General features: G+C 41.9%; 1 protein-coding gene across 3 annotated transcripts in view; it reads left to right on the top strand.

The window, feature by feature from the left end:
* The window catches only part of TAFA1 (TAFA chemokine like family member 1), a 485,626-nt gene that overhangs the window by 358,163 nt on the left and 102,735 nt on the right, over nucleotides 1-24,728 (top strand). For all 3 annotated transcript variants that reach the window (XR_015878473.1, XM_088473442.1, XM_088473441.1), the window contains exon 4: nucleotides 16,031-16,171. Coding sequence is in view for 2 of the 3 variants with exons in the window: in XM_088473442.1 (XP_088329568.1) it covers nucleotides 16,031-16,171 (141 nt within the window). In the remaining variant the exon portion in view is untranslated. The remainder of the gene's footprint in view (nucleotides 1-16,030; nucleotides 16,172-24,728) is intronic.

The raw sequence follows: 24,728 nt of genomic DNA, 5'->3' as shown, positions 1-24,728 counted from the left end.
GTGCACACCCCTAATGCCAATGATCACGTAGTTGAACAGCTGCTGTTTTTGCTAGTGCACATAAGCAAAAAATTTGGACAAAAACTCCTTCAGCGCATGCGTTATACAGAGTGTACGCACAAGAATCCTATTGCAAACGGGAGAGATAGTATCATAAACGGGGAGAAAATCGATGGGCGTTCCTGTGTGGTGACTGGGAGGTGGCCTGAAATGAACGCAAAAAATACATCTCATGGACATGTTATGGGAGTGTGTGCGGGCATGTCAGTGAAAACGGCTGCCATGGGGCTGGAAGTGTTGATAGTGCACAGGATAGTATGCCAATGGTGGCGTGTCAAGAATCATCGGAGGTGTTACAGCATGCAGAGGTGCTGAAAGTGGGCGTCTCAGTTGGAGAGTTTGTATGTTCTACCTGTGTTTTTGTGTGTACTGGTTTCCTAGATTCAGTTAGTAATCCTGATTTTAATATTTAAATCACTTATAATTAAGGGATATAAAATGACTGATACGATTTTATTATTTAAAACACACCTTTTTATTTGTATTATGCCGATTAGGGTTCAGATTTAAAATGTCACTAACATTTTTGCAAGTTAATTAAATAATCAACTGACGTCTCCCTAATATGCTAAAGGTACAAAATAATTTTTCCTAATAGATAAATATATTTTTAACTAACTTTTATTTTGCATATTTTAGGTTTTGTGCCCTTGGATACATTTACAGTACACATATATCTGCGAAAGAAACAAAATCATTTTTTATATATAAATTACTTTTTTTTTAAATGAATTTTATTTTTTATACACCATTCCGCAGAACAACAAAATGTCTTGAATCTCGTTTATTAATAAACAGTGATATTATTTATGGTTATAATGAAAAACTATTTTTTCACATATTTTGTGCTGGGATTATTGGTGAGAATATGGAATGTACTTATACATTAAATGGCACAGTCATTAATGCTGTATAAAATCAAATGAGATTCCTAGTCGACCAAAACTATTCAATGCCTCAATTATTCCATTGCGTTTCTTTGATCTTCATTCCACAATTCTTTGCAGACTTCAATTTGCATAATGTTGTAATAAACTAGACAGATGAAGTATGCGGAGATAACAGGGAAAACATTATTAAAAACACATGTTCAACATCATAAAAAAAAAAAAAAAAGTCGTATTCTTTGCTACATTTTAGTTGCAAGAACTCAGTGGTATAAAACAAAAAACCCATTTGCTCGCACCTGCATTCATTTTTACTGGTCTACAGTATTAAACCTGTTTAGTAAAGTGGCATTAATCTGCACCTGTCAATCAGTGTTAGTAGAGGCAGCCATGTCGTGGCCTGAGCCAGCAGTGGTGAGGGGCTGGGTAGGGGATGCAGGTGCTCAGGATCCCGATACTCAGAATCCGGACGCCGGCATCCGACATGGTTACAATCCCGACAGAAGCAGGTAAATATACTACCATTTTCCTAACCCTTCTTCTTTATCCCCGCAGCCTAAACCTAATCCTTCCCCCAACAGCCTAACCCTCCCCCTAACCCCAATACTTACCGTTGGGATGCTGGTGGTCAGGATGCCTACAGGATTCCGGCACCGTCATTCTGAGCGCTGCCATCCCGACAGCCAGGATTATTACTACACCACTTATCCTTTTTAGAAGGTTTGATAAATCTCTCTCTTTAGGAGGTATGTCCTCGCACATCGCTGTGTGGTGGGGCTATGATAAGTAGGTGCCATGTGCACCCATCACTGGTGAGAAAAAAAAGTCACTGATTAAGTATTTTCTAAGATGAAAAGGTCAAATAGCAAAGCATAGCACACAACTTCTTACTGACAGTGACGTTACTGGATATCTTCTTTTGCTTTATTCCACCAATATCTAAAACCACAAACTCACTACACAGAAACTTTAAGCTTGCATGCATCAATGCTCCTCTGCGTTCTTTCTTATTGATATTAGCTAGTACAAACCCAGAGCATACAAATGTCAGGTCTAAGCTAAGGGATGGCACTGATTGTTTGCTCAATGGACTAATTTAAAGATTAATAAACTTCAAATTAATAATTTAATTTTGGGTGGGATTATTTAAGACACATGTTTTCTCAATGCCTCAATGCTGCAGATGGTGGATCCCCTAATACCTGTAATGATCCACAATGGTAGATACTTCATCTCTGGTTGCATCTTGCCTGATCCTTCTAGACAGCAATGTTGCCAAAGCCCCTCCTACATCTACAATCCATTTATGCAAATGGTTAGATTTTAGGGGAGGAGCATCGACAATGCTGGTATTACCTTGAGAAAGGCCAAAACAGCTGATATGAGCTATGGCCACAGCTGAGGTCAGTACAGTAATATTTAAAAAAAAAAAAAAATTGTATTAAATTTGATCTCGCCTAAGCTGGGTTTTTTTTGTTAGTTTTTGGGTGTCATAGGTCCTTTAACTTAGAATATTTAACTTATTTTAGGTGTGCTTCTTAGCTTGGTATCTCACCGGACTAGGTTTAAGATTTTGTACTGAATTTACTTGTCCTATTTCCGATAATGAAATACATTTTGGTTGTTTAGCTTGACAAGCCTTGCCGCAATGTTTGGAGTAAAAATTAATTAAAAGTCATAAGTGTCAAAGGAGAATGAAACTGTTTTTCTGCCAAGCTGATGGCCGCCTCAGACTTTCAAACAATTGTTTAATTCTAATTCTGCCTCTTATGGAAACCGGCTATATTTTTAAAGCTTAGAATAAACATTCTTTATTACCTCTCAGCTAGAGATCGAACAACAGAACAGGCTGGAGGAATGACTTTCTTTTCCCCTCCTTTTTAGAACTAATACGCAGAGAGTCGCAGTACGCTATTATAAATCTCATTGCGGGGGCACATTTAAAGTACAGTGTTGCACACAACATGATGCAGTGTACATAGTGTTATTAATAAACACTTATAATTGAACCATTTTTCAAGGCTACAATATTGTTCAATTAAATTAAACAGTTCTAAGACTTGAATTTTCTCCCTCACTGTTAGAATTATGGACACTGCCTATCTGTGCAAGTTTAATGCTATTATGTTATATTACACTGTGCACATGATCACATCAATAATATACGTATTACTCTCAGCGGAAAAAAATGCACAACATGGCTACTTCCATGGCCAATCTATTAGCTGCGATCACAGATTCAATGCATCTACTTGTAAGATGAGTGGCAGAATTTTTGGAATGTTTTTGAAGCCAAAGGTTTTCATATAACCGTATTTATCGTTATCCCGATAGAAGATTGACAATGAATAGGTTGACAATTAATAGATCCACACCCACTGGTCCACAGGCAATAGGTCGACATAGTCAAAAAGGTCGCCAGGAACAAATGGTCGCCAGGGTTAAAAGGTTGTCAGGTTCAAACGGTCGATACACAAATAATCGACACAAAATGGTGAACACATTGTTTTTATGGGTTTGTTTTTTTTTAAAACATTTTTATGGTAGGGTTTGGGTTAGGCACTAGGTGGAGGGTTAGGGTTAAATCACAAAAAAAAAATGTCGACCAGTTTTGTGTTGACCTTTTGAACCTGTCGACATTGTGAACTTAACTGTTTAACTATCGACCTTTTTATTGATATATATATATATATATATATATATATGAAAGAGGCTTGTGTATTTTAAAACAAATATTTATTTGTGAATAAGTATGCATGTACTTGTGTGTGTAGATGGCATCTTTCCAGTCATGAACAACATTTGTTTGGACAATCAGTGGATTGGGGGACACCATTGGTCCAAACTGAACTTTTTGCCCCCCTTAGCTGCTCAGGTCTGATCCCCTCCTTCATGCTAGTGATTTCCAATGAGTGTTTGTTTTGCTTTGTCCACGTAGCGTTTCCTCTATGTCCAAAGACACACTATGGTTAATTGGCTTCTGACTAAATTGTCTCTTGTGGTATTTTTGTGTTTGTGTCAGTGCATGTGTGTGTGTGAGTGCATGCGTTTCTGTGTGTGTGAGAGTGCATGCGTTTCTGTGTGTGTGTGAGTGCATGCGTTTCTGTGTGCGAGAAAAGTAGATTATAAACTAGAATGAGGCAGAGATTTAAAACCATAGTTCAATACTTTTAGGTTCTTCTCTCTGGGAGAGCGCTGGTGGTGAGCTCCAAGTCGCAAGTTGAGGGTGGGTGGTAATACAATACACCTCTTCATGGCACCCCTCCACCCACCTGGCTGCAAAATGCAGCACTCTGCAGCATTCCACAGCGTCGGGGCTGTAATGACGCAAAACGCAGGATAAAGCTCCTGCTGCAGTCACTTCAGAAGGTCAGTCTGCTGGATCTGGGATGGTACATTGCTCTAATTAGACCAGGAGACAAAAGAATACTTTTTTGGGGGGGGCACTACTTAAGTAAAATAAGTGATCTAATTAAAAATTAACTTTTAATAAATTACACTTAAAAAAAATCGAGAACTAGACACACAAACATACACAATACAAATATACACGTATAAACCTTATTGAATAAGGAAAATATTTATCTAGGAAAATATCCTACACAAGGTCAGATAACCCTGATATGTTAATAGTCCGTGATCAATCCATGCAAATATTTGATAGACAAAATAGTATATTGTAACTCACAGGCCTAATTGGCTATAATAGTGTAGTATAAAGGATATATAGATATATATATTCTTACTTGCCTACACACACATACTCGCTGACTGATGTTGACAGCAAAACTCAATATTTCAATGAATGCAGTAATACAAAATCAGGATAACATGTATACATTATATATCTGTACACTACCATATACTGTAATGTTTTTTTAAGTTAATGGGCCATATCCAATTGCCAGCGCAAAGCCATTATCGGTGATACTTTTTCACTAATAACATCATTTTTGCCAATCTGGATTTGTCCCCGTATTCAATTCTTCCGACTTTTCGCCGGTGCGGAAAGTCAATGAATAGAACCCTGCGAAAAAGTATCACCAATGAATAGTTGCCGAGAAAAAGTGCAGAACTGGGATATTGGGGTACAAACTTCCAATAATCACCCTGTACCCCTAGGACAGTCCCCCAAAGGTATTCTGTGTCAAAAAAATGTTTAAGAAAGTACCACAGGACACCTCAAAAAAGTACTTTCAGTTTGGGGGAAAAAAAAAATAGGTTGGAGGACAAACTTCTAAACTATGCGCCAGGTGTTTTTTTGATTGCAGGTGTTTGCGGCAGGTGGATTTTTCACGTTTTTTTAAAGTTCACATTAGCCACTTTAAAATATGCTTGCACCCATTTTGTTGTACCCCAAATTTGCTGGGACTACTCATTTTTAAAAAAAAAAAACTTGCTAAATGCTATTCTTCATCACTTTTTCAAAGATGCTAAATAGCACCTATTGAGACCATTTAAAGACCAAAAATACCTTCAGCAGGGCTATTCGGGGGTACCCATAGTGAACCCCCATGTCACAGCATCTTTAGGGGGGTGTCAGGCTGATTTCCCCAAAAATGACAGTACTTTTCGCTCACTTCCTTTTCCCCGGGTTCCGTTTTTGCTGATTTGGAATTGAAAACGGGGATACGCGGGGACAAGCGCAATACTTTTTCGCAGCCAAAAGCGGCGATGACGGCGAAAAGTCTGGCAACGGACTTTTCGCTCCTAATTGAATACGGCCCAATATATGTAAAAATCCAGGGGTATATGTACTAAAACAACTACAAAGGAAAAGAGGAGGTTTTGCCCACAGTAACCAATCAGATGCTAGATATTATTTATCGAGTACATTCTAGAGAATGAAAGCTAGAGTCTGATTGGGTGCTATGGGAATCACGTCTGTTCTATTCTATAAATGAATTGATTATTAATTAAAATAAAATGATTATTAGTGTTATTGCGTTTTTTTTTTTTTTTTAAATCTTACAATTTCATGTGAATTTTTTTTTAATATAGATGTGTCCTCTTGCCGATTTGCCGCACGGGCGGCAAATCGCGCCACACGTGGTCCGAGTCGCGCACCGGTGAACGGGTACGCGAGCTGCATTCACACTCATGACTCCATAGGATTGCATGCTGCGAACGCAGCGCGCGGCGTAGCGTGGCACACTCAGCCGTGGCTAATCGCATGGCGCTATGTGTGCGCACGTTTCCAGCGCGATCAGCAAAGATGCAAGGGGACACATCTGTAGTATATAGATAAGCATTTGGATATATTTATACAAAAATTCTTGTAGCGTACTTGGCTCTATTTTTACTTTTTCTATATATTAAATGAATTAAGTATGCAAACTTTGCATGATTTATCTTAGACAGACTCCCACCACTGTTAAGGATGCACCATTTTAACCAAGCATCACCCCTATGCATTTTGGGTCTGTTTCAGAGTTGGTAATAGAGTAAAGCTGGCCACACATCTAAAGATTATCTGTCCAACCAGCCAACTAGTTGATTGGTTGGAATGAAAATCTGGTAACGTATGGGAGTAAATGATGATCAGCAATTTGCTCCTAAATGCCAGAAAACAGATGAAAATGGACGTCAGACAAGTTTGTTAAATGTTTGATCTAAACAATTTGTTCAAACAAAAGTATTTGTCCATTTTCCAGCGTTTGGGAGCAAATTGCTGATTGTCATTTGCTTTCATACCTTACCAGATTTTCATTCCAACCAATCAACTAGTTGGATGGTTGGACAGATAATCTTTAGAGGTGTGGCCATCTTAAGGTAGAGCAAGTAACTGTGCGTCTTGGTAACACAATGCTGCACTGCAGGGGGGCAGATATACAATGTGCAGAGAGAATTAACCTGGACATCCACTATACAATTTTCTGTCAGATATCTGTCCAATCTGGCTGGATTGAATGAAAACCTGGTAATGTATGGGAGCAAATGACAGTCGATCGTTTTAAACACTGAAAAAAAGGACAAAAAAATTGTTCAAGTTGGTTACATTTGTGTGTTTTAACCAATTTGAACAACAATTTTTGGCTATTTTCCAGTGTTTGTGAGCAAATGGACGATTGTCATTTGCTCCCATATATTACCCTTGTGGTAGGGTCTCGTGGCCGCAAGCCCCAGAGAGCTTTCGGCTCAAACAGAGCCGAAAGCTCTCCCACTGACATCACTTGTGATGTCAGTGGGGCCGCCCCCAGATGGTAGGCGTTCTCATGGGAACGCCTCCGTCTGGGCGGCCACACCCCCAGGCCGCCCACCAAAGGGGGCGTGCTGTCACTCAACATCGACAGCACGCCCCCTTTGGTGCGAGACCCGGAGCGACGGATTGCCCATCGCTATCCGGGTCTCGCGCATGCGCATTACGGAGCCGGCTCCAATGTGCGCATGTGCTCTGGGACACCATCGACCCGGTTGCGAGCGCTCAGCGCTTGCGACCGGGTCTGAATCAGGCGCAGAGTTACTTGATCTATCTTGCTCTATTCCCAACTCTGAATCAGGCCCTTTGTGTGAAAACAATCTCTATTCTACAGGCAAACAGACACTCTGTACGCACATTTGATACTAATTAACATACATGCAGTAATTAAATTAAAAACAGAATAAAAAATACATTTTATTACATGGCATATATAAGAACACCATATAAAACAAGTATATAAACATAGAAGATAGATAAATAGATAGATAGATAGATAGATAGATAGATAGATAGATAGATAGATACATACATACATACATACATACATACATACATACAGTCAGGTGATAAATATTGGGACAGAATTTTCATATATTGGCCTCTATTCACCACCACAATGGCTTTGAAATGAAACAAACAATATGTGCTTTAACTGCAGACTTTCAGATTTAATTTGAGGGTAATTACATCCAAATCAGGTGAACGGTGTAGGAATTACAACGGTTTCTATATGTGCCTCCCACTTTTTAAGGGGCCAAAAGTAATGGGACAAACTAAACAATCCTAAATCGCACTTTCACTTTTTAATACTTTGTTGCAAATCCTTTGCAGGCAATTACAGCCTGAAGTCTGGAACGCATAGACATCACCAGACGCTGGGTTTCATCCCTGGTGATGCTCTGCCAGGCCTCTACTGCAAATGTCTTCAGTTCCTGCTTGTTCTTGGGGCATTTTCCCTTCAGTTTTGTCTTCATCAAGTGAAATGCATGCTCAATCGGATTCAGGTCAGGGATTGACTTGGCTATTGCATAACATTCCACTTTTTAGCCTTAAAAAACTTTTTGATTGCTTTTGCAGTATGCTTTGGGTCATTGTCCATCTGCACTGTGAAGCGCCATCCAATGAGTTCTGAAGCATTTGACTGAATATGAGCATATAATATTGCCCGAAACACTTCAGAATTCATTCTGCTGCTTTTGTCAACAGTCACATCATCAATAAATACAAGGGAACCAGTTCCATTGGCAGCCATACATGCCCACACCATGATACTACCACCACCATGCTTCACTGATGAGGTGGTATGTTTTGGATCATGAGCAGTTCCTTTCCTTCTCCATACTCTTCTCTTCCCATCACTCTGGTACAAGTTGATCTTTGTTTCATCTGTCCATAGGATGTTGTTCCAGGACTGTGATGGCTTTTTTAGATGTTGTTTGGCAAACTCTAATCTGGTCTTCCTGTTTTTGTGGCTCACCAATGGTTTACATCTTGTGGTGAACCCTCTAGATTCACTCTTGTGAAGTCTTCTCTTGATTGTTGACTTTGACACATATACACCTACCTCCTGGAGAGTGTTCTTGATTTGGCCAACTGTTGTGAAGGGGTTTTTCTTCACCAGGGAAATAATTCTTCTGTCATCCACCACAGTTGTTTTCCATGGTCTTCCGGGTCTTTTGGCATTGCTGAGCTCTCCGGTGCGTCTTTTTAAGAATGTTCCAAACAGTTGATTTGGCCACACCTAATGTTTTAGCTATCTCTCTGATGGGTTTGTTTTGATTTTTCAGCCTAATGATGGCTTGCTTCACTGATAGTGACAGCTCTTTGGATCTCATATTGAGAGTCGACAGCAACTGATTCCAAATGCAAATGTCACACCTAGAATCAACTCCAGACCTTTTACATGCTTAATTGATAATGAAATAATGAGGTAATAGCCCACACCTGTCCATGAAATAGCTTTTGAGTTGATAGTTCCATTACTTTTGGCCCTTAAAAAGTGGGAGGCACATATAGAAACCGTTGTAATTCCTACACCGTTCACCTGATTTGGATGTAATTACCCTCAAATTAAATCTGAAAGTCTGCAGTTAAAGCACATCTTGTTTGTTTCATTTCAAAGCCATTGTGGTGATAGATAGATAGATAGATAGATAGATAGATAGATAGATAGATAGATAGACAGATAGATATGAGATAGATATGAGATAGATAGGAGATAGATATGAGATAGATAGATAGATAGATAGATAGATAGATAGATAGATAGATAGATATAGATATGAGATAGATATGAGATGGATAGATAGATAGGAAATATATAGATAGATGGATAGATAGATATGAGATAGATAGATAGATAGATAGACAGATAGCCTTCTCGCCCCAACAAAACACATCATCCAGTTGCCCATGTTAAATATAAAACTCACACAATGTGATAGGGTACGAGTTGTAAAAACTAGTAAAAAACGAAAATCTAAAAGAAAAAACCCCACTCATTTAAATCATTTAAGGCTAGCGAGTTTAGCCTCAGCAGCAGCATCTTTAGCAGAAGCCTGCACAGATCACTGACATCCGCGGAGGCTTCTGTGTGTTAAAAGTGAATTAAAGTGTTAAAAAAAGGAAAAAAATTATGTGGGGTCCCCCCTTCCCCAAAAGCATAACCAGCAGCAGGCTCTGTGAGCCGGTACTGGTTGTGAAATACATTGAAAAAATGTAGGGTTGCCCCATATTTTCATCAACAAGCATTAGGTTTTGTAAGCCGGTCCTGGTTATGGAAATACAGGGGACAAAATGAGTAGGGTTCCCCCAAATTATCCACAACCAGCACCGAGCTCTAACTAGCGTGATGTAATCCCACAGCAGGAGGACACACTTGACAGGGTCTCCCTACGAAAGCATTCAACCTCACACTAGTCAGTCCAGGCTGGGGCTTCCTCTGGAAGTGGGGACCTCCGCAATAAAGTGGTCCCCCCCAAGCAGACCCCAGGCCCAGGCTATTAGCCCGGTGCTGTACTCTGCACCCTGGGCGGTGGGTGCGGAGTTGATTGTGTCAAAAATGTGTCAAAAATAGAAATAATATTGTCCTTTAGAGGGGGACTACAGGTCCCAGCAAGCCTGTCCCGCTTGCTGGCACTAAGAGAACCACAAGTGCCAGCAAGCCTGGGCATTAAGGGTCCTTTGGTACCTGTAGTGCTCTTGTAAAAAAAAATTTAGCAAATCATCTTTCAGTCATCTGAATATTATTTTATAAAACAAATGCCCAAAGAAAAAATTTGTTTTCAAAATGTATATCTAGGTGTATCAGTATTGTTTAATGAAGGAGTCCTGCATTACATACATTGGAGGATTGTTGAGGAAAACTGGCACAAACAAAACAAAAAAGTTGGTGTCCACATTTGCGAAATATCACATTTAAAAGGTTATTAAGTGTAGTTTTACAAGGAGCTATTTAAACAAATATGCAGACAATTTCACATAAGTAAGTAAAAGGCTTATGTGATACAAAATGATTGATACCTTATCAGTCATCCATTATTTCAGTGCATATATAATTACCATAAATTACATTTTCAATGTAGCAGCATTCTGTATGTTTCATATTAATCTGAAGCTACCACCGACGGTGCTTATTCAACACAGATTACATTAGTGTCGCCAGAAGTCATTATTAAACTAGAAATTCCATTCACAGATGAATTTCATTTCAGTAAAAAAGACAAGTTATCCATTGGTTCTTACTCAGGTAATTTAAGTAATATACACAATGTATTAAACATGCTCTCATATATTTTCATTATTATGTAGCTTGGGAAAGTAATATAGTGATGTTTATTACCTGTATAAATATCAAAGCACCTAATGCATCTACATGACGCAGAGGATGCTTTGTTGCTGACATACATCATGTGTAAGACTGCAGAAATGATTAATTGTATTAAAGAAAATTAACAAAAAATATATATTATTGTTTAAGCATGCAGTGTTCTAGAGCAGTGGTTCTCAAACTCGACCCCACACGGTGCATGTTTTACAGGTCTCCTCACAGAATCGCTAGTGAAATAATTAGCTCCACCTGTGGATCTTTTAAAATGTGTCGGTGAGTAATGAATACACCTGTGCACCTGCTGGGTGACCTGGAAAACGTGACCTGTGTGGGGTCCTGAGGACAGAGGGCCTGATTCGGAGCCGGACGCAATTAGCGCTCGCTCGTCCAGAAAAAAGGGGTGGCTATTCAAATGAACAGTTCGCTCTTTGCGGTCTGTTCACGCCTCTAGGTCTGAACGAGCGAACAAAAATTGCTGTCGTTTTTTGGAAAAATACGCCCCCCTGGCCGCTCGCATCCTACGTCATGTCCGCTATTTATTAGATTAATCGAGTACATCGACCAGCGTATGAACTGCTCGCTATTCTTGTGGTTGGTTTTTGCTACCACAATCTTGCGAGCAGTTCTGGCTATAAAATAACCCAGTGACGTGGTCAATGACGCTGCTGTATTAATTATGCACACCCATAAAACGCCCGTTTTGACCTTTAAGCACGCCTGCGTTCGGATCTCCACTCCCTGTTTTCAAGCACCTTCCCCTGTTACCACCCACATACGCCTCCTCCTGTCACTCAAAATAGCAGGCATTCGCTGTTTAGCGAACAATCGAATTTCGGCCGCACTGACTGGTTCGCGCATGCGTATAACGATCCGTACGCATGCGCAGTTGGGCAAACATCGCTCGGAGCGAACGAGTGGCCGCTTACGAGCGGCTCTGAATCAGGCCTAGAGTTTGAGAACCACTGTTCTAGAGCCTCAAAACATGAGCGTATCTATAATGGGTGCAGGGTATGCGATGCAAATGGGCCCCTGGGTCAAGGAGGGCCCACAGCGCACCCTACACCTGTGTTTAAGACTTACTGCTCCGGAGTCCCATGTTGGTCCTGCAGCAGCAGCACAAATCACCGGGAAAATGGTGCAGCAGCCATTTTCCTGGAGATTTGCACAAGCACAATAGAGAAGCTCCAGAACCATGGTATGGCCGCCATGTTACTGGAGACCTGCGCATGCACAGTAGACTCCGGCACTGGAGAGAGGAGGGGGCCAATTGAGATAGTACATTGTTGGGTTTTTACATGCGTTTCATTTGTGTCACGCTGCAAACAACACATTTGAAAGCCTACATTCATTTTAACAGCAGTGAATTGTTAACGCAATAAACTGTGGTTAAGCAGCTTCTGCTTGATGCTTTCCCAATGGCGTTTGACGTGAACAAGATAGCAACTTCCTGTTTTGCTACTGATGCATGTATGAAAAACGTAGATTGCTCGCTACAACGTACATCAGCATGTATATTACATCATTATTATTATTGCTGATTTGTAAGGTGCCGCACTGATCCACTGCGTTGGTCAGTAGGGAAAACAGGGCATACATAAAACAGGCAGATACAAGGTAGACAAAAGAAATTAAGACTTGTAAACAAAATGTAGGGAGGGCCCTGCTTGTGAGAGAGCTTATATCCTAATTAGCAGATAGCATAGGCGAGATAAGATTAAAGGAACACAATATATTATATACTGTACGTTTTACTTGCATTTTACTTGCCTATTCACCTGGAACTTCTGCAGAGTTCCCGAATATTTGGGGAGACCCACAGACTCCCAGGATAGTAAGTCACCCACCAGCATCCTGCCCACTTCCAAGTGAAATGGGCATGATGGGGCAATTCTCCAATAATCGCATCAACTTGTCTCCGACACCTCTTCACAGACCCGCGTTTCGCTGCCTATTGACAGATTACAAAGGCCAGAGTGTATGTAACCTACTGTAAAATAATGTAATTGCACCTACAGTATCTCTCAGAATACCCCTCTAACCTTGTTTTACCTAATGCAGTTACACATCCTTCTATTTTCATGCCAGCGGAATAGATTTCTATCCTGCTACATGAAAGACAGCAGAAAAATGCATGTGCTCACAAAAGTCATTTCTACCACTCGGAGATAGCCAGCCATGCTCCTGCCTATAATGTGTATGAGAGCAGTAATGTACATTTCTATTCATTTCACATCACACCCAAGCAAGGTCTTTGTCAAACATTGAATACTTATGTCCCAGAAACTGTGCACTTTAAACACTAACACACAGCAATCAAATACTTTTGGAGATGTTTATCTTGATGTACTGTCTTCTGGTAATTGACAAGGCTCTCTACCAGCCCTCAGAGCCCCAGGTACAATGTTCTTTTTTGTTCTGTTCTCTATTGACACAGTAATTATGATACCATCGTTAGTGAAAGAGATTTAAGGACTTGCTATGATTCTTTTCAAGGAAGCAAAGATACAAACTAGCGCAGTATGCAGAAAAATGGTACCAGATAAGAGGGGATTGAGATCAGACTAAAAAGAAAATTCTTACATGTGATTTATTTAAATGTGACCCCCTCCTCCCCAACAACAACATTAGTGTGTTTCAATACCAGAGGTGTTTCTTTTGTAAATCGCAGCATAAAAAAAAAAAATCACATATAAAAAACATTTGATCAATGTATAAGAAATGTAAGTTAAACGAAAATTCTAACTGTTCTTTCACCATATGTCATATGCAGGGGCGTAACTAGTTATTTGCAGGCCCCATAGCAAAAGTTTTTAAGGGGCCCTATGTACCACCCAATGGTGAAAAATGTATATAACACATGTAACTTTGATAGGTGCCCCTCAGCTCTGGGCCCCAAAGCAGCTGCCCTCCTTGCACCTATTGTAGTTGCGCCCATAGCCATATGCAAATTTAATAAGAACTCTTAATTCTTAAATTGTAAATATTGAACGTCAGTTTATGTTGTCCAGTACAGTGAAGTGAAACAAACTTTATGAGTTGTTTAAATACAATCTGCAATCACCATTGGCAACAGAATATTTACAGAGTATATTAAACATAAGTTTAGCAGTATGTTCTAATGTGAGAGGAACAGACGCCTCTATTCTCTCATAAAGAATAATCAAAGTAAGGGAGAGAATAATTCAAGGTACGGAAAGGCAACCAATCAGCGCCAACGGAAGTTCACAATTAGCCATGTCAATTATAGGGGTATTGTCAGCAACTTTATTTAGTAGTTACATTTAGTAGTTAGATTTACAAGGCATTATATTTACTAAGCAGTGGGTGGTAGTTTTGCAGCGGTTTACTGGTGGTTTAAATCCCACGGATTATGAAACTCACATTTGCCACAAAACTACAGACAAACCATACAGAATAGAACAACATCGAATGACTATCGATGTTTTTACCATTACAAGCATAAAAAAACCATGGCGGGTTCTATTTAACAGGTCAAATCAACCTTTAGCAAATAACGTCTTTTAGCTTCATAACCTGCATCAGTGACTTTGGCCATGCAGTCGTCCACCTTTATACGCTGTATACACAAAAACACACAAAAATGAAAATATATATTAAACCTTCTATCGGCTGATGATCGTGATATGTGCATTTTCAAGTTAAACCAATACTACATAAACTAATATATAAAGACTTGGAGATGTAAATATTGACAGAGAAGGATAGCTATTTATTTAAAACAATTAATACAGGGGACCTGTATGGTGGCAATGAAAGGACGGCCAGAAACCAGAGCAAACTATGCACAAACTTTAACCACAATATGCACTGCAGGCGGATAGTGCCTAAGGTTGCCTAAAGCTAACAACAACACAATAAAGGTATACAACTCAACCTTCTGCCTGAACTACCCACCCGTAAAGGTGGTAACCCCTTCCCCTCAAAATCAAATTCATAACATTGCTCCCAGACTGTTGGTCTGCTGTAATGATTTTTTCACAATGGAGCAATATTTTGCCACTGCGCATGCATTAAGGTACATTCTCGTAGTCAGACGCTGCTATCATGGGCATAACTACCATAAGTGCAAGGGGGGCAGCTGTTATGGGGCCCAGAGCTGAGGGAGGCCCATCTTCCAAAGTTACATGTATTAGATACATTTCTCACCATTGGGTGGTACATAGGGGCCTTACAAACTTTTGCTATGGGGCCTTCAAATACCTAGTTACGTCCCTGGCTGCAAGTCTTTTTTCACAGTGTAATTGACAGTCAAGGGGGATTTGGGGGAGACAACGGGGAATGTTGATCTCAGTTACGGTGGCTATTCTGAGTGACCATAGACACACAAGGAGTCGATATTTGCATGATCAGCGTCCGATGCTTAGTATTTAATTACATATAATAATAATGGATTTATAATGGGTGCAGCCTTGCACCCATATTTTTTTTTTAATATTACCTCTCCGATGTCCCACGGAGTAGCACTACAGAAAACGCCTGGAAAATGGCCCCCGCGGAAATCACGGGGAAAATGGCTGCTGCACCATTATTCTGGTGATCTGTGCTTGTGCAGTAGACTCCGGGCACACTCTAGTGCCCAGAGTCTGCCGCTGCTGTCAGTTCGGTGACGGCAGCTGGGGAGAGAGGTGGGGGCCCTAGACAGTGAGTGAACATGGGCCCCCCTCCTCTCTTAATACGCCCCTGATCACAAGCATAACTCAGAATATTTAAATGTTATTACAGTACCTCTGTTTAGAATTATTATGAATGCGCTGCCATGCAGTTACCTACTATTTAATAGTATACTAATGACAACAAATGAAACAAAATCTCATGTGGAAAATTAACATTCTCCTTGTTAGGAACTATGTTAATGCATGATACGTTGCATTGTACTGAAATTCTCCGGCCGGTAAGGCTGAAATTATTGTAACACAAATATTTTATTTAAATTTTAATTCAGAATATTCTTTATCCCAGCCATTCAGCGGTTTCTGTAAAGTCTCTACGAATTTAAGCTCAACTGCTCTTGTGTACTTTGTATCTCTGCAGAAGGAGGAACATGCGAAGTTATAGCAGCACACAGATGTTGCAATAAGAATCGAATCGAGGAGAGATCGCAAACGGTGAAATGTTCGTGTCTGCCTGGAAAGGTAGCCGGGACAACCAGAAATAGACCCTCTTGTGTTGACGGCAAGTATCTCACTGAATGCTACATTCAACTAAACTTTAATTAATAAAAAGTACCTTTATATGTTGGTCTTAGGACTGGCCCTCCCGGGTACAGGGGAAATCTCTGGTGGGACGCACTGCCTAAGGGCATTTCCTCTCTTTTATGGGTCAGGTTTCAAACTATTAAAATTATACATTGGGAATCTATAAGAGGGTCAGTTACCTGGCGGTGCAGGACCACTGATAAACATGGGTGCTTGGTTTGCTTTTATAGATACTACATCACAATTCACCTAATGGTTAACCAAGCATCTGTAGTGTCTGACCACACCCCCTGTGGTGTCTGACCACACCCCTTAAGAATGGACCCCTCCCTTCCCAATGGAGCCTTCATGCCCCAGTCTGACCTCAGGGTAAACAGAATCAAAGGGGCTCTGGTATGGCCCAGTTTTGGAAATATGACATGTTGTTATCATTCTTTTATGTATATTAGAACTATAATATTACTGTAGGTTCCACTCTCAGACCTGGCTCTACATGTACAGAGCTTGAGAACTGGTCAACCCCAGTAATAGTTCAGTGGGAGAGAACAATATAATAATTAAAAGGAAAAAATATATTCTTGGTTGGTGCTCATATCTAGTAATATAATGTAAAACTTTTCTTTTAGCTTAAAGGTGAACTTCACTCTCCGTTATTATTTTACGTAATTCCACTCCCCATTTAGTAGAACTTTGGAAGCCTTCTACACCCTGGGCCCAGCATGCTTAGTCTGGAGAACACTGAAAGGAAGCGCGAGGGAGGACAGAGGGGGAAGTGAATGGGAATCTTACAAAAAGGATCTCAGCAAGGCTGGATTAGGGGCTACATGGGTGAAATTGATCAAGAGCCTATTGTGAGAAGCAGAGGAGGTGTGACCAGTGCTATGTTGCTGTGACCAGTGCTGTGTGGGTGTAGCCAGTGCTATGTGGGTGTGACCAGTGCTGTGTGGATGTGGCCAGTGCCATATGGGCGTGTACACCCCCTACACTATCGGCCCCAATGTCTCCCTACATATGTAAAATAAGACCAATTGCATCATTTTATGAGGAAAATAGAAACACGATTTTAATGCATATAATTAATGGGCAACTCTGTGGCCAGCTGGGGAGCTGGTCGTCATCATGCTCTCATGATGATGGGACTATTTTTATGTAGACCCCTGGGACTGTATTCCAATCTTCCCCATCGTTAATCTGATCCAGGACACCAGAGGTTCTACTAGTTGGGAGTAGTTCTGGCTATTTGGCTGCTTCTATTAAAAAAATAATAATAATTCTCCCCCCAGTCTGATATGCCTTTTTGTTGTGTTATAGAAAGAATATACTTCTCATAAAATAGTTCTTATAATATATACTTTCTATATGCATGGTCAATCTCAACAGTAGTACAATCTCTCAAAGGTCTACTAATACTAAAGTGGGTGAGGAAAGAATGTAAACGGCCCCAACTTAATCTGAAATAGCGTTCACACTGACATAGGTGAAAGTTATTAGCAGCTGTGGTTGTAAGTTCAATGCATTTTAATTGGACATATACTGTAACTATACTATCCTTTCCCAAGGAGACACCCTAATGTCTATGTGACCTCTGTCCTCATCTCTTTTACTTTTCATACTAGTAATTAGCACAATGGTAGCTTAGTAACCTCTCCATAATAGTGCAGAACATTGCTCTGTGTCAATTACCCTTTGACCCATATATATTGATGTACATGAAGGGTATGTCCTGTGTACAAAACAGGCATATACATGCTAATGTTGCTCGCTTCCTAAACAGCTGCGTTTATTAAAAGAACCCTACTCCTTGCAGTAGCTTTTAATTGGTACTTTTTTGGGCCTGATTCAGACCCGCTCGCGCTATGCTCGCAAGCGCATCGATGGCCGAGCAGTGCGTCTGCGCGGTGTGTGCAAGTCCCGGAGCGAGTGAGAAATCACTCGCTCCGGGGCTTGCTACAAGATGGGATGGCTGTCGATGTTGATCGACAGCTCGCCCCATTTTGTAGGCAGGGAGGGGGGGTGGCTGCGCAAACGGATGCGTTCCCTTAGGAACGCCTGCCGTTTGTGGCGGCCCTACTGACATCACACATGATGTCAGTAGTGAACTTCCTGCTCTATTAGAGCAGGAAGTTCACTGGGGCTTGCGATGGACGAGACCCTACCACAAGAGTCTCTTCGCAAGCCCGATGGTCGCGATAATCATGACCATCGCCAGGCTGCCCGCTAAAGCTGTGGGTCACCCACAGCTTAGCGAGCGGCCTGGAGGCCAGTGGGCAAAAAAACCCGGCCCGCCCTGATTCAGAGCGAGCGCTCGCAAATAGCGAGCGCCTCTGAATGAGGGCCTTTGTTCCTGCCACACTAACTAAGTTGCATCATCACTAGAAGCTTTTAAATAAAAGGCGCCAGTAGCGCCGCCTAGGGATAATTACATTGGTACATACAAAAATACAATATTAAAAAATAAAAACACTCAGTACAGGGGAAAAATAATTTAGTCAACTAATAATGATTCTATGTACTAAGCCTTGGAGAGAAATAAAGCGGATGGCGATAAAGTACCAACCAATCAGCTCCTAACTGTCATTTTTCAAACACAGGGGTCTATGTACTAAGCCTTGAAGAGAGATAAAGTGGACAGGGGTTAAAGTACCAACCAATCAGCTCCTAACTGTCACTTTACAGGCTGTGTTTTGAAAAATGACAGTTAGATTGGTTGGTACTTTTATCTCTATCCACTTTATGTCTCTCCAAGGCTTAATACATAGACCTGCATGTTAGTGACAGCTGTTAAGAGTTTTAACCGGTAGCACTCAGGGGACAGAAAGGATCAGTGTTGCTGACAAGGACAGGGCAGGTTGAGACCAATAGAGTGGAGCTGACAGTCTATAAAACACAAATGAATGAAATAGGGAAGTGGGGGTATATATAGCAGGTGACTGGGATGAGGAAGGAAGACAGGGGAAAGAGTATCATGAAGACTGGTTGGCTTTAATAAAAAGTGCGTTTGGTCTGATAGGGTGGGGTAGTAAATTACAGAGGAGAGGAGCAACATGGGAGAAGGGATATATAGCATGGGATGTACTGTAGTCATGAGCGGCCGCCGGTCTCAATAACGACAGGAGAATCCCGACAAGGGACTTAAGATAGGCGTGGGGTGGAGGGTTAGGTTTGGGGAGAGTATTGGAGTTAGGGTTAGGTTTAGGGAGCGTAGCGGGGTTAGGGTTAGGTTTTGGGGAGGGGAGGTTAGGGTTAGGCACCCCTAGGGGGGAGGGTTAGATTTAGGCACTAACGGGGAGGGTTAGGGTTAGGCTACAAAAATGGAAGGGTTAGGGAGAGAAGGGGGGAGGGTAAGTATACTTACCCGACCCCTGTCAGGGTACCAACCATCGGGATGCTGCTGTCGGTATTCTGACAGGAGGCATCCAGACGCCCGGCATTACATACCCATTCCATATAGCACAACATACAACATACAACATCAAGACCATCACGACCATCGGGGCTTACGACGAGACCCTAGGGTAGGGTCTCCCTTGTCGTAAGCCCCGGAGAGCTTTCGGCTCTGTCTGAGCTGGAAGCTCTCCACTGACATCACTAGTGATGTCAGTGGGGCCGCCCCCAAACGGTAGGCGTTCCCATGGGAACGCCCCCGTTTGGGCTGCCACCCCCCCGGCCCGCCTTCCAAACGGGGCGAGCTGTCAATCAACATCGACAGCTCGCCCCCTTTGGATCGAGACCCGTAACGACCGGCGCTGTCGGTCGTAGCGGGTCTCACGCATGCGCACGATGGCGCCGGCGCCATCGTGCGCATGCTCTGTGGGGGGCCATCGACCCGGTCCGAGCGCATCGGCGCTAACGACTGGGTCTGAATGACCCCCATAGAGTGTAAGCTCCACTGGAGCAGGGTCTGATGTGACTGGCCAAATATTCTCTGTAAAGCGCTGCGGAATATGTGTGCGCTATATAAATAACTGGTAATAAATAAATAATTTTGGATTTGGTGTCCCCATAAAAGCCGATGATGCTATTTTCATCCTATACATTGACCGTGTCATCGTTGGTATATCATGTTATGGCAATTAAGTTACCACTGCACACAGCTGTTACAAAAATATAGCATGTTTCCTACATAATGTTAGTAACATTTGACTGCTTGTCAGCTCTATCTCATTCAATTTTCTAGCAATAGAAGAAATTAAATCAGTCCTGAACTAATTTGACAGCATTATACGTAAAGGAGCATACTGTATAATGCTAGGTAAATATATTTCCTCTCATTTAGGAGGTATGTACAGTATATGACTTGTTAAAGTCTTGGGACATATATTGGATGAGCGTTTCCTTAAAGAGTTGAAATTTACAATACTTTGCTGGTAATGAGTTGATAAAAATAACTGGAGCTGTCAGGAGAAGAGGGAAAAGATGATTATTTTTCTCGATTTTTAAAATTTATTGTGTAAATTTCCATATACAAAGCTCAATGTAAATGTAAGGTGTACCCGGGGCTGTAGCCTGTGGCTCTAACCAGTAGAGCATCCTACATCATTGCATTTGGCTGGCAAAGGAATCGCATAGCAGCTACAGAGTAATAACTGTTATTTACCGTCGTATTAAATGTGTTGATGCAAAGTTTTATACAACATTAGTGAGGCTACAGAGCCAACACAAAGCCCGTCACACGTGTTGTCTGGGATTTTATTAAGCTTCAAAATATACATTTAATCATTTTACTTTAGTGCATTGTAGGGGTGTGCACCGGCCACTTTTCGTGTTTTGTGTTTTGGTTTTGGATCTGGATCTTTCTTCGTGTTTTGGATCTGGATTGGTTTTGCCAAAACCACCCTTCCGTGTTTTGGGTTCTGGGTTTTGTGTTTTGGATCTGTATTTTTTTTTAAAAAAGCATAAAAACAGCTAAAATCACAGAATTTGTAGGTTTTTCTGCTCCTATGCTATTATTAACCTCAATAACCTTAATTTCCACTCATTTCCAGTCTATTCTGAATACCTCACACCTCACAATAGTGTTTTTATGTCCAAAAGGTTGCACCGAGGTAGCTGGATGACTATGCTAAGCGACACGAGTGGGCGGCACAAACACGTGACCCATCTAGGCGTGAAACTGCAGTGGCAGACAGGATGGCATTGAAAAACTAGGCCCCAAACTGTACATAATGCAAAGAAAAAAAAGAAGTGCAAGATGGAATTGTCCTTGGGCCCTCCCACCCACCCTTATGTTGTATAAACAGGACATGCACACTTTAACAAACCAATCATTTCAGCGCCAGGGTCTGCCACACAACTGTGGCTGAAATGATTGGTTCGTTTGGGCCCCCACAAAACAAGCTGGCAATTTATCTGTCCCTGCACAAACTGGCTCTACGGAGGCAAGATGTCATCCTCATCCTCCTCATCCACCGATTCCTCACCCTCTTCAGTGTGTACATCCTCATCCTCACAGAGTATTAATTCATCCCTGCTGGAACCACAGGTCCCTCTGTACGTTCTGGAGGCTGGTCTCCCTGGAAGAGTTGATAATTCATTTTATGAACATCATCTTCTCCACATTTTGTGGAAGCAACCTCCTACGCCTTTCGCTGACAAGGTTCCCGGCTGCACTAAACACTCTTTCGGAGTACACACTGGAGGGGGGGCAACTCAGCTAAAATAGAGCCAGTTTGTACAGGGACCTCCAAATTGCTTCTTTTTCCTGCCAGTACAGGTACGGACTGTCTGACATGCCTACTTGGATGCTGTCACCGATGTAATCCTTTAACAGACAGACGCACGCTTGTTGCTGCTGCTTTAAGGATGCAGGTGCGGCTACAGCCCACACAATTCACAAAGACAGAAAAAAGAAGAATATTTTTATTGTTTGTGTAGCACACTTTGAGGGTGTCACCACCCTTTAACAGACAGACGCACGCTTGTCGCTGCTGCTTTGAGGATGCAAGTGCGGCTACATCGCACACAAGTCACAAACACATTAAAAAAATAGTTTTTTATTTTTTGGAGCACTTTGAGAGTTACACCACCCTTTAACAGACAGACGCACGCTTGTCGCTGCTGCTTTAAGGACACACTACCTCCATCAATTGTCTAAATCCCACTGCACTAATGTCGGATACCGGACGCACGTCTATCACCAACATAGCAGTCAAGGCCTCAGTTATACGTTTTGCTTCAGGATGACTGCTGTCGTACTTCATCCTCATCGCTAGGGACTGTTGGAGGGTCAATTGTTTAGTAAAAGTAGTGATGTTCCTACTTCCTCTCTGGGATGATGAACAACTCCCAGCAGCAGCAACAGCACTAGGAGGAAGTGGTTCTTGATCATTCCCTATTTTATTTTTATCGGAGAAAGTTTGGTCCTCCATTTATGTTATATTGATATATATACGTGCGGCTAAAGCGCACACAAACACAGAAAATATTTTTTTATTTTTGCTGGAGAGTAGTGCACTTTGTGGGTTACACCACCCTTTAAGAAATGAGCCAGCCGGCTCTTTACTTATGGGACACAGGCGCACGCTTGGCGCTGCTCCTTTGTTGATGCACGTGCAGCCACAGTGCACACAAGTCACAAACACAGAAAATATATATTTTTTTGGTTTGGAGTGTACTTTGGGGGTTACAGAACCCTTTAACGGTCAAGCCAGCCGGCCCTTTACTTATGACACAGGCGCACGCTTGGCACTACTTTGTTGATGCACGTGCGGCTACTGCACACACAATTCACAAACACAGAAAATTATTTTTTTTTTGGTTTGGACTGGAGTGTACTTTGGGGGTTACAGCACCCTTTAACGGTCAAGCCAGTCGGCCCTTTACTTATGACACAGGCGCACGCTTGGCACTACTTTGTTGATGCACATGCGGCTACTGCGCACACAATTCACAAACACAGAAAATAATTTTTTTTTTGGTTGGGACTGGAGTGTACTTTCGGGGGTTACAGCACCCTTAACGGTCAAGCCAGCCGGCCCTTTACTTATGACACAGGCGCACGCTTGGCACTACTTTGTTGATGCACGTGCGGCTACTGCGCACACAATTCACAAACACAGAAAATAATTTTTTTTTTGGTTTGGACTGGAGTGTACTTTCGGGGGTTACAGAACCCTTAACGGTCAAGCCAGCCGGCCCTTTACTTATGACACAGGCGCACGCTTGGCACTACTTTGTTGATGCACGTGCGGCTACTGCGCACACAATTCACAAACACAGAAAATAATTTTTTTTTTGGTTTGGACTGGAGTGTACTTTCGGGGGTTACAGCACCCTTAACGGTCAAGCCAGCCGGCCCTTTACTTATGACACAGGCGCACGCTTGGCACTACTTTGTTGATGCACGTGCGGCTACTGCGCACACAATTCACAAACACAGAAAATATATTATTTTTTTAGCACTTGGGGGGAGCACCCCTGATGGACAGAGCACCCCCTGGACAACACTACAGCACCCCTTTAGGACTGGGACACTGCACAGGACTTTGGAGTGGACACAGCCCCTATGGAGAACTGACTGCACAACACAGTCCAGCCAGCCCCTATGGACTTTGAAGTAGTGGACACAGCCCCTATTAACAACAGCAGCACAGCACAACACAGCCAGCCCCTATGGACTTTGAAGTAGTGGACAACAGCAGCACTACACTACACTACACTACACAGCCCAGCCAGCCCTAACTCCCACCCTCCCTCTTCACTGTCCACAGCCGAGTGAGAATATGGCGCCGACGCGGGTACCTTATATAGGATCCAAAACCCGCGAGACTCGGAAGGCGGGATGATGACGTTTTGCCTCGATTTCAGATCCGAGTCAGGCGGGAAAAGTCGAGCCTGATTCGGATCGGACTCGGATCGGGGGGGCTCGGGGGGGTTCGGATTTCAGAAATCCGAACCCGCTCACCCCTAGTGCATTGTCCTCGTGTAATTTATGTGCAATCAGGTAACTTTTTGGTCTTTTTGGTTACTTATGGGCAAGTCCCTTTACATTGCAGATCATTAGTAACATTTATATAGCTACAGCATATTTCTTTACAAGCGGATCGTTTCAATGCTTTACCCGCTGGAAATTCGAATTAGGACATGCGCTAGTACTAAGACGGGATCCTGCCTACAGGAAAACGCTTTCCATCCTATTAAAGCTCATCACTGTAGGATAGATGTTATCTGCAGTTTCTCACTGACTCAAAGGATTGCCATGTCCATGGTAATTCCCAGGACTGGGTATGAGATAGCTATTATTCTGCAGCTATAGACTGTCAAGCCGTGATCTCCGATGATGTACTACTATATATTGCTGGAATATCTTATTGCAACACTATGCCGCTGTATATACAGTATATATGGAGGATGTGTGTTTTTGAGTGGGATGCATCATATTTCTTCTTACACCAGCATCAGTTGGTGATAGAGAGGGAGAGAGAGATATGGAAAGATAGAGAGATGAGATAGAGATATATGAGATTGATAGATAGATAGATAGATAGATAGATAGATAGATAGATAGATAGATAGATAGATAGATAGAGTAAATG

The sequence above is a fragment of the Taudactylus pleione genome, unplaced genomic scaffold (assembly GCF_031769625.1).
Source record: "Taudactylus pleione unplaced genomic scaffold, aTauple2 ptg000135l, whole genome shotgun sequence".
Classification (NCBI taxonomy): Eukaryota; Metazoa; Chordata; class Amphibia; order Anura; family Myobatrachidae; genus Taudactylus; species Taudactylus pleione.
Note: the sequence above shows the minus strand (reverse complement) of the source record. Positions and strands in the feature narration are given on the sequence as shown.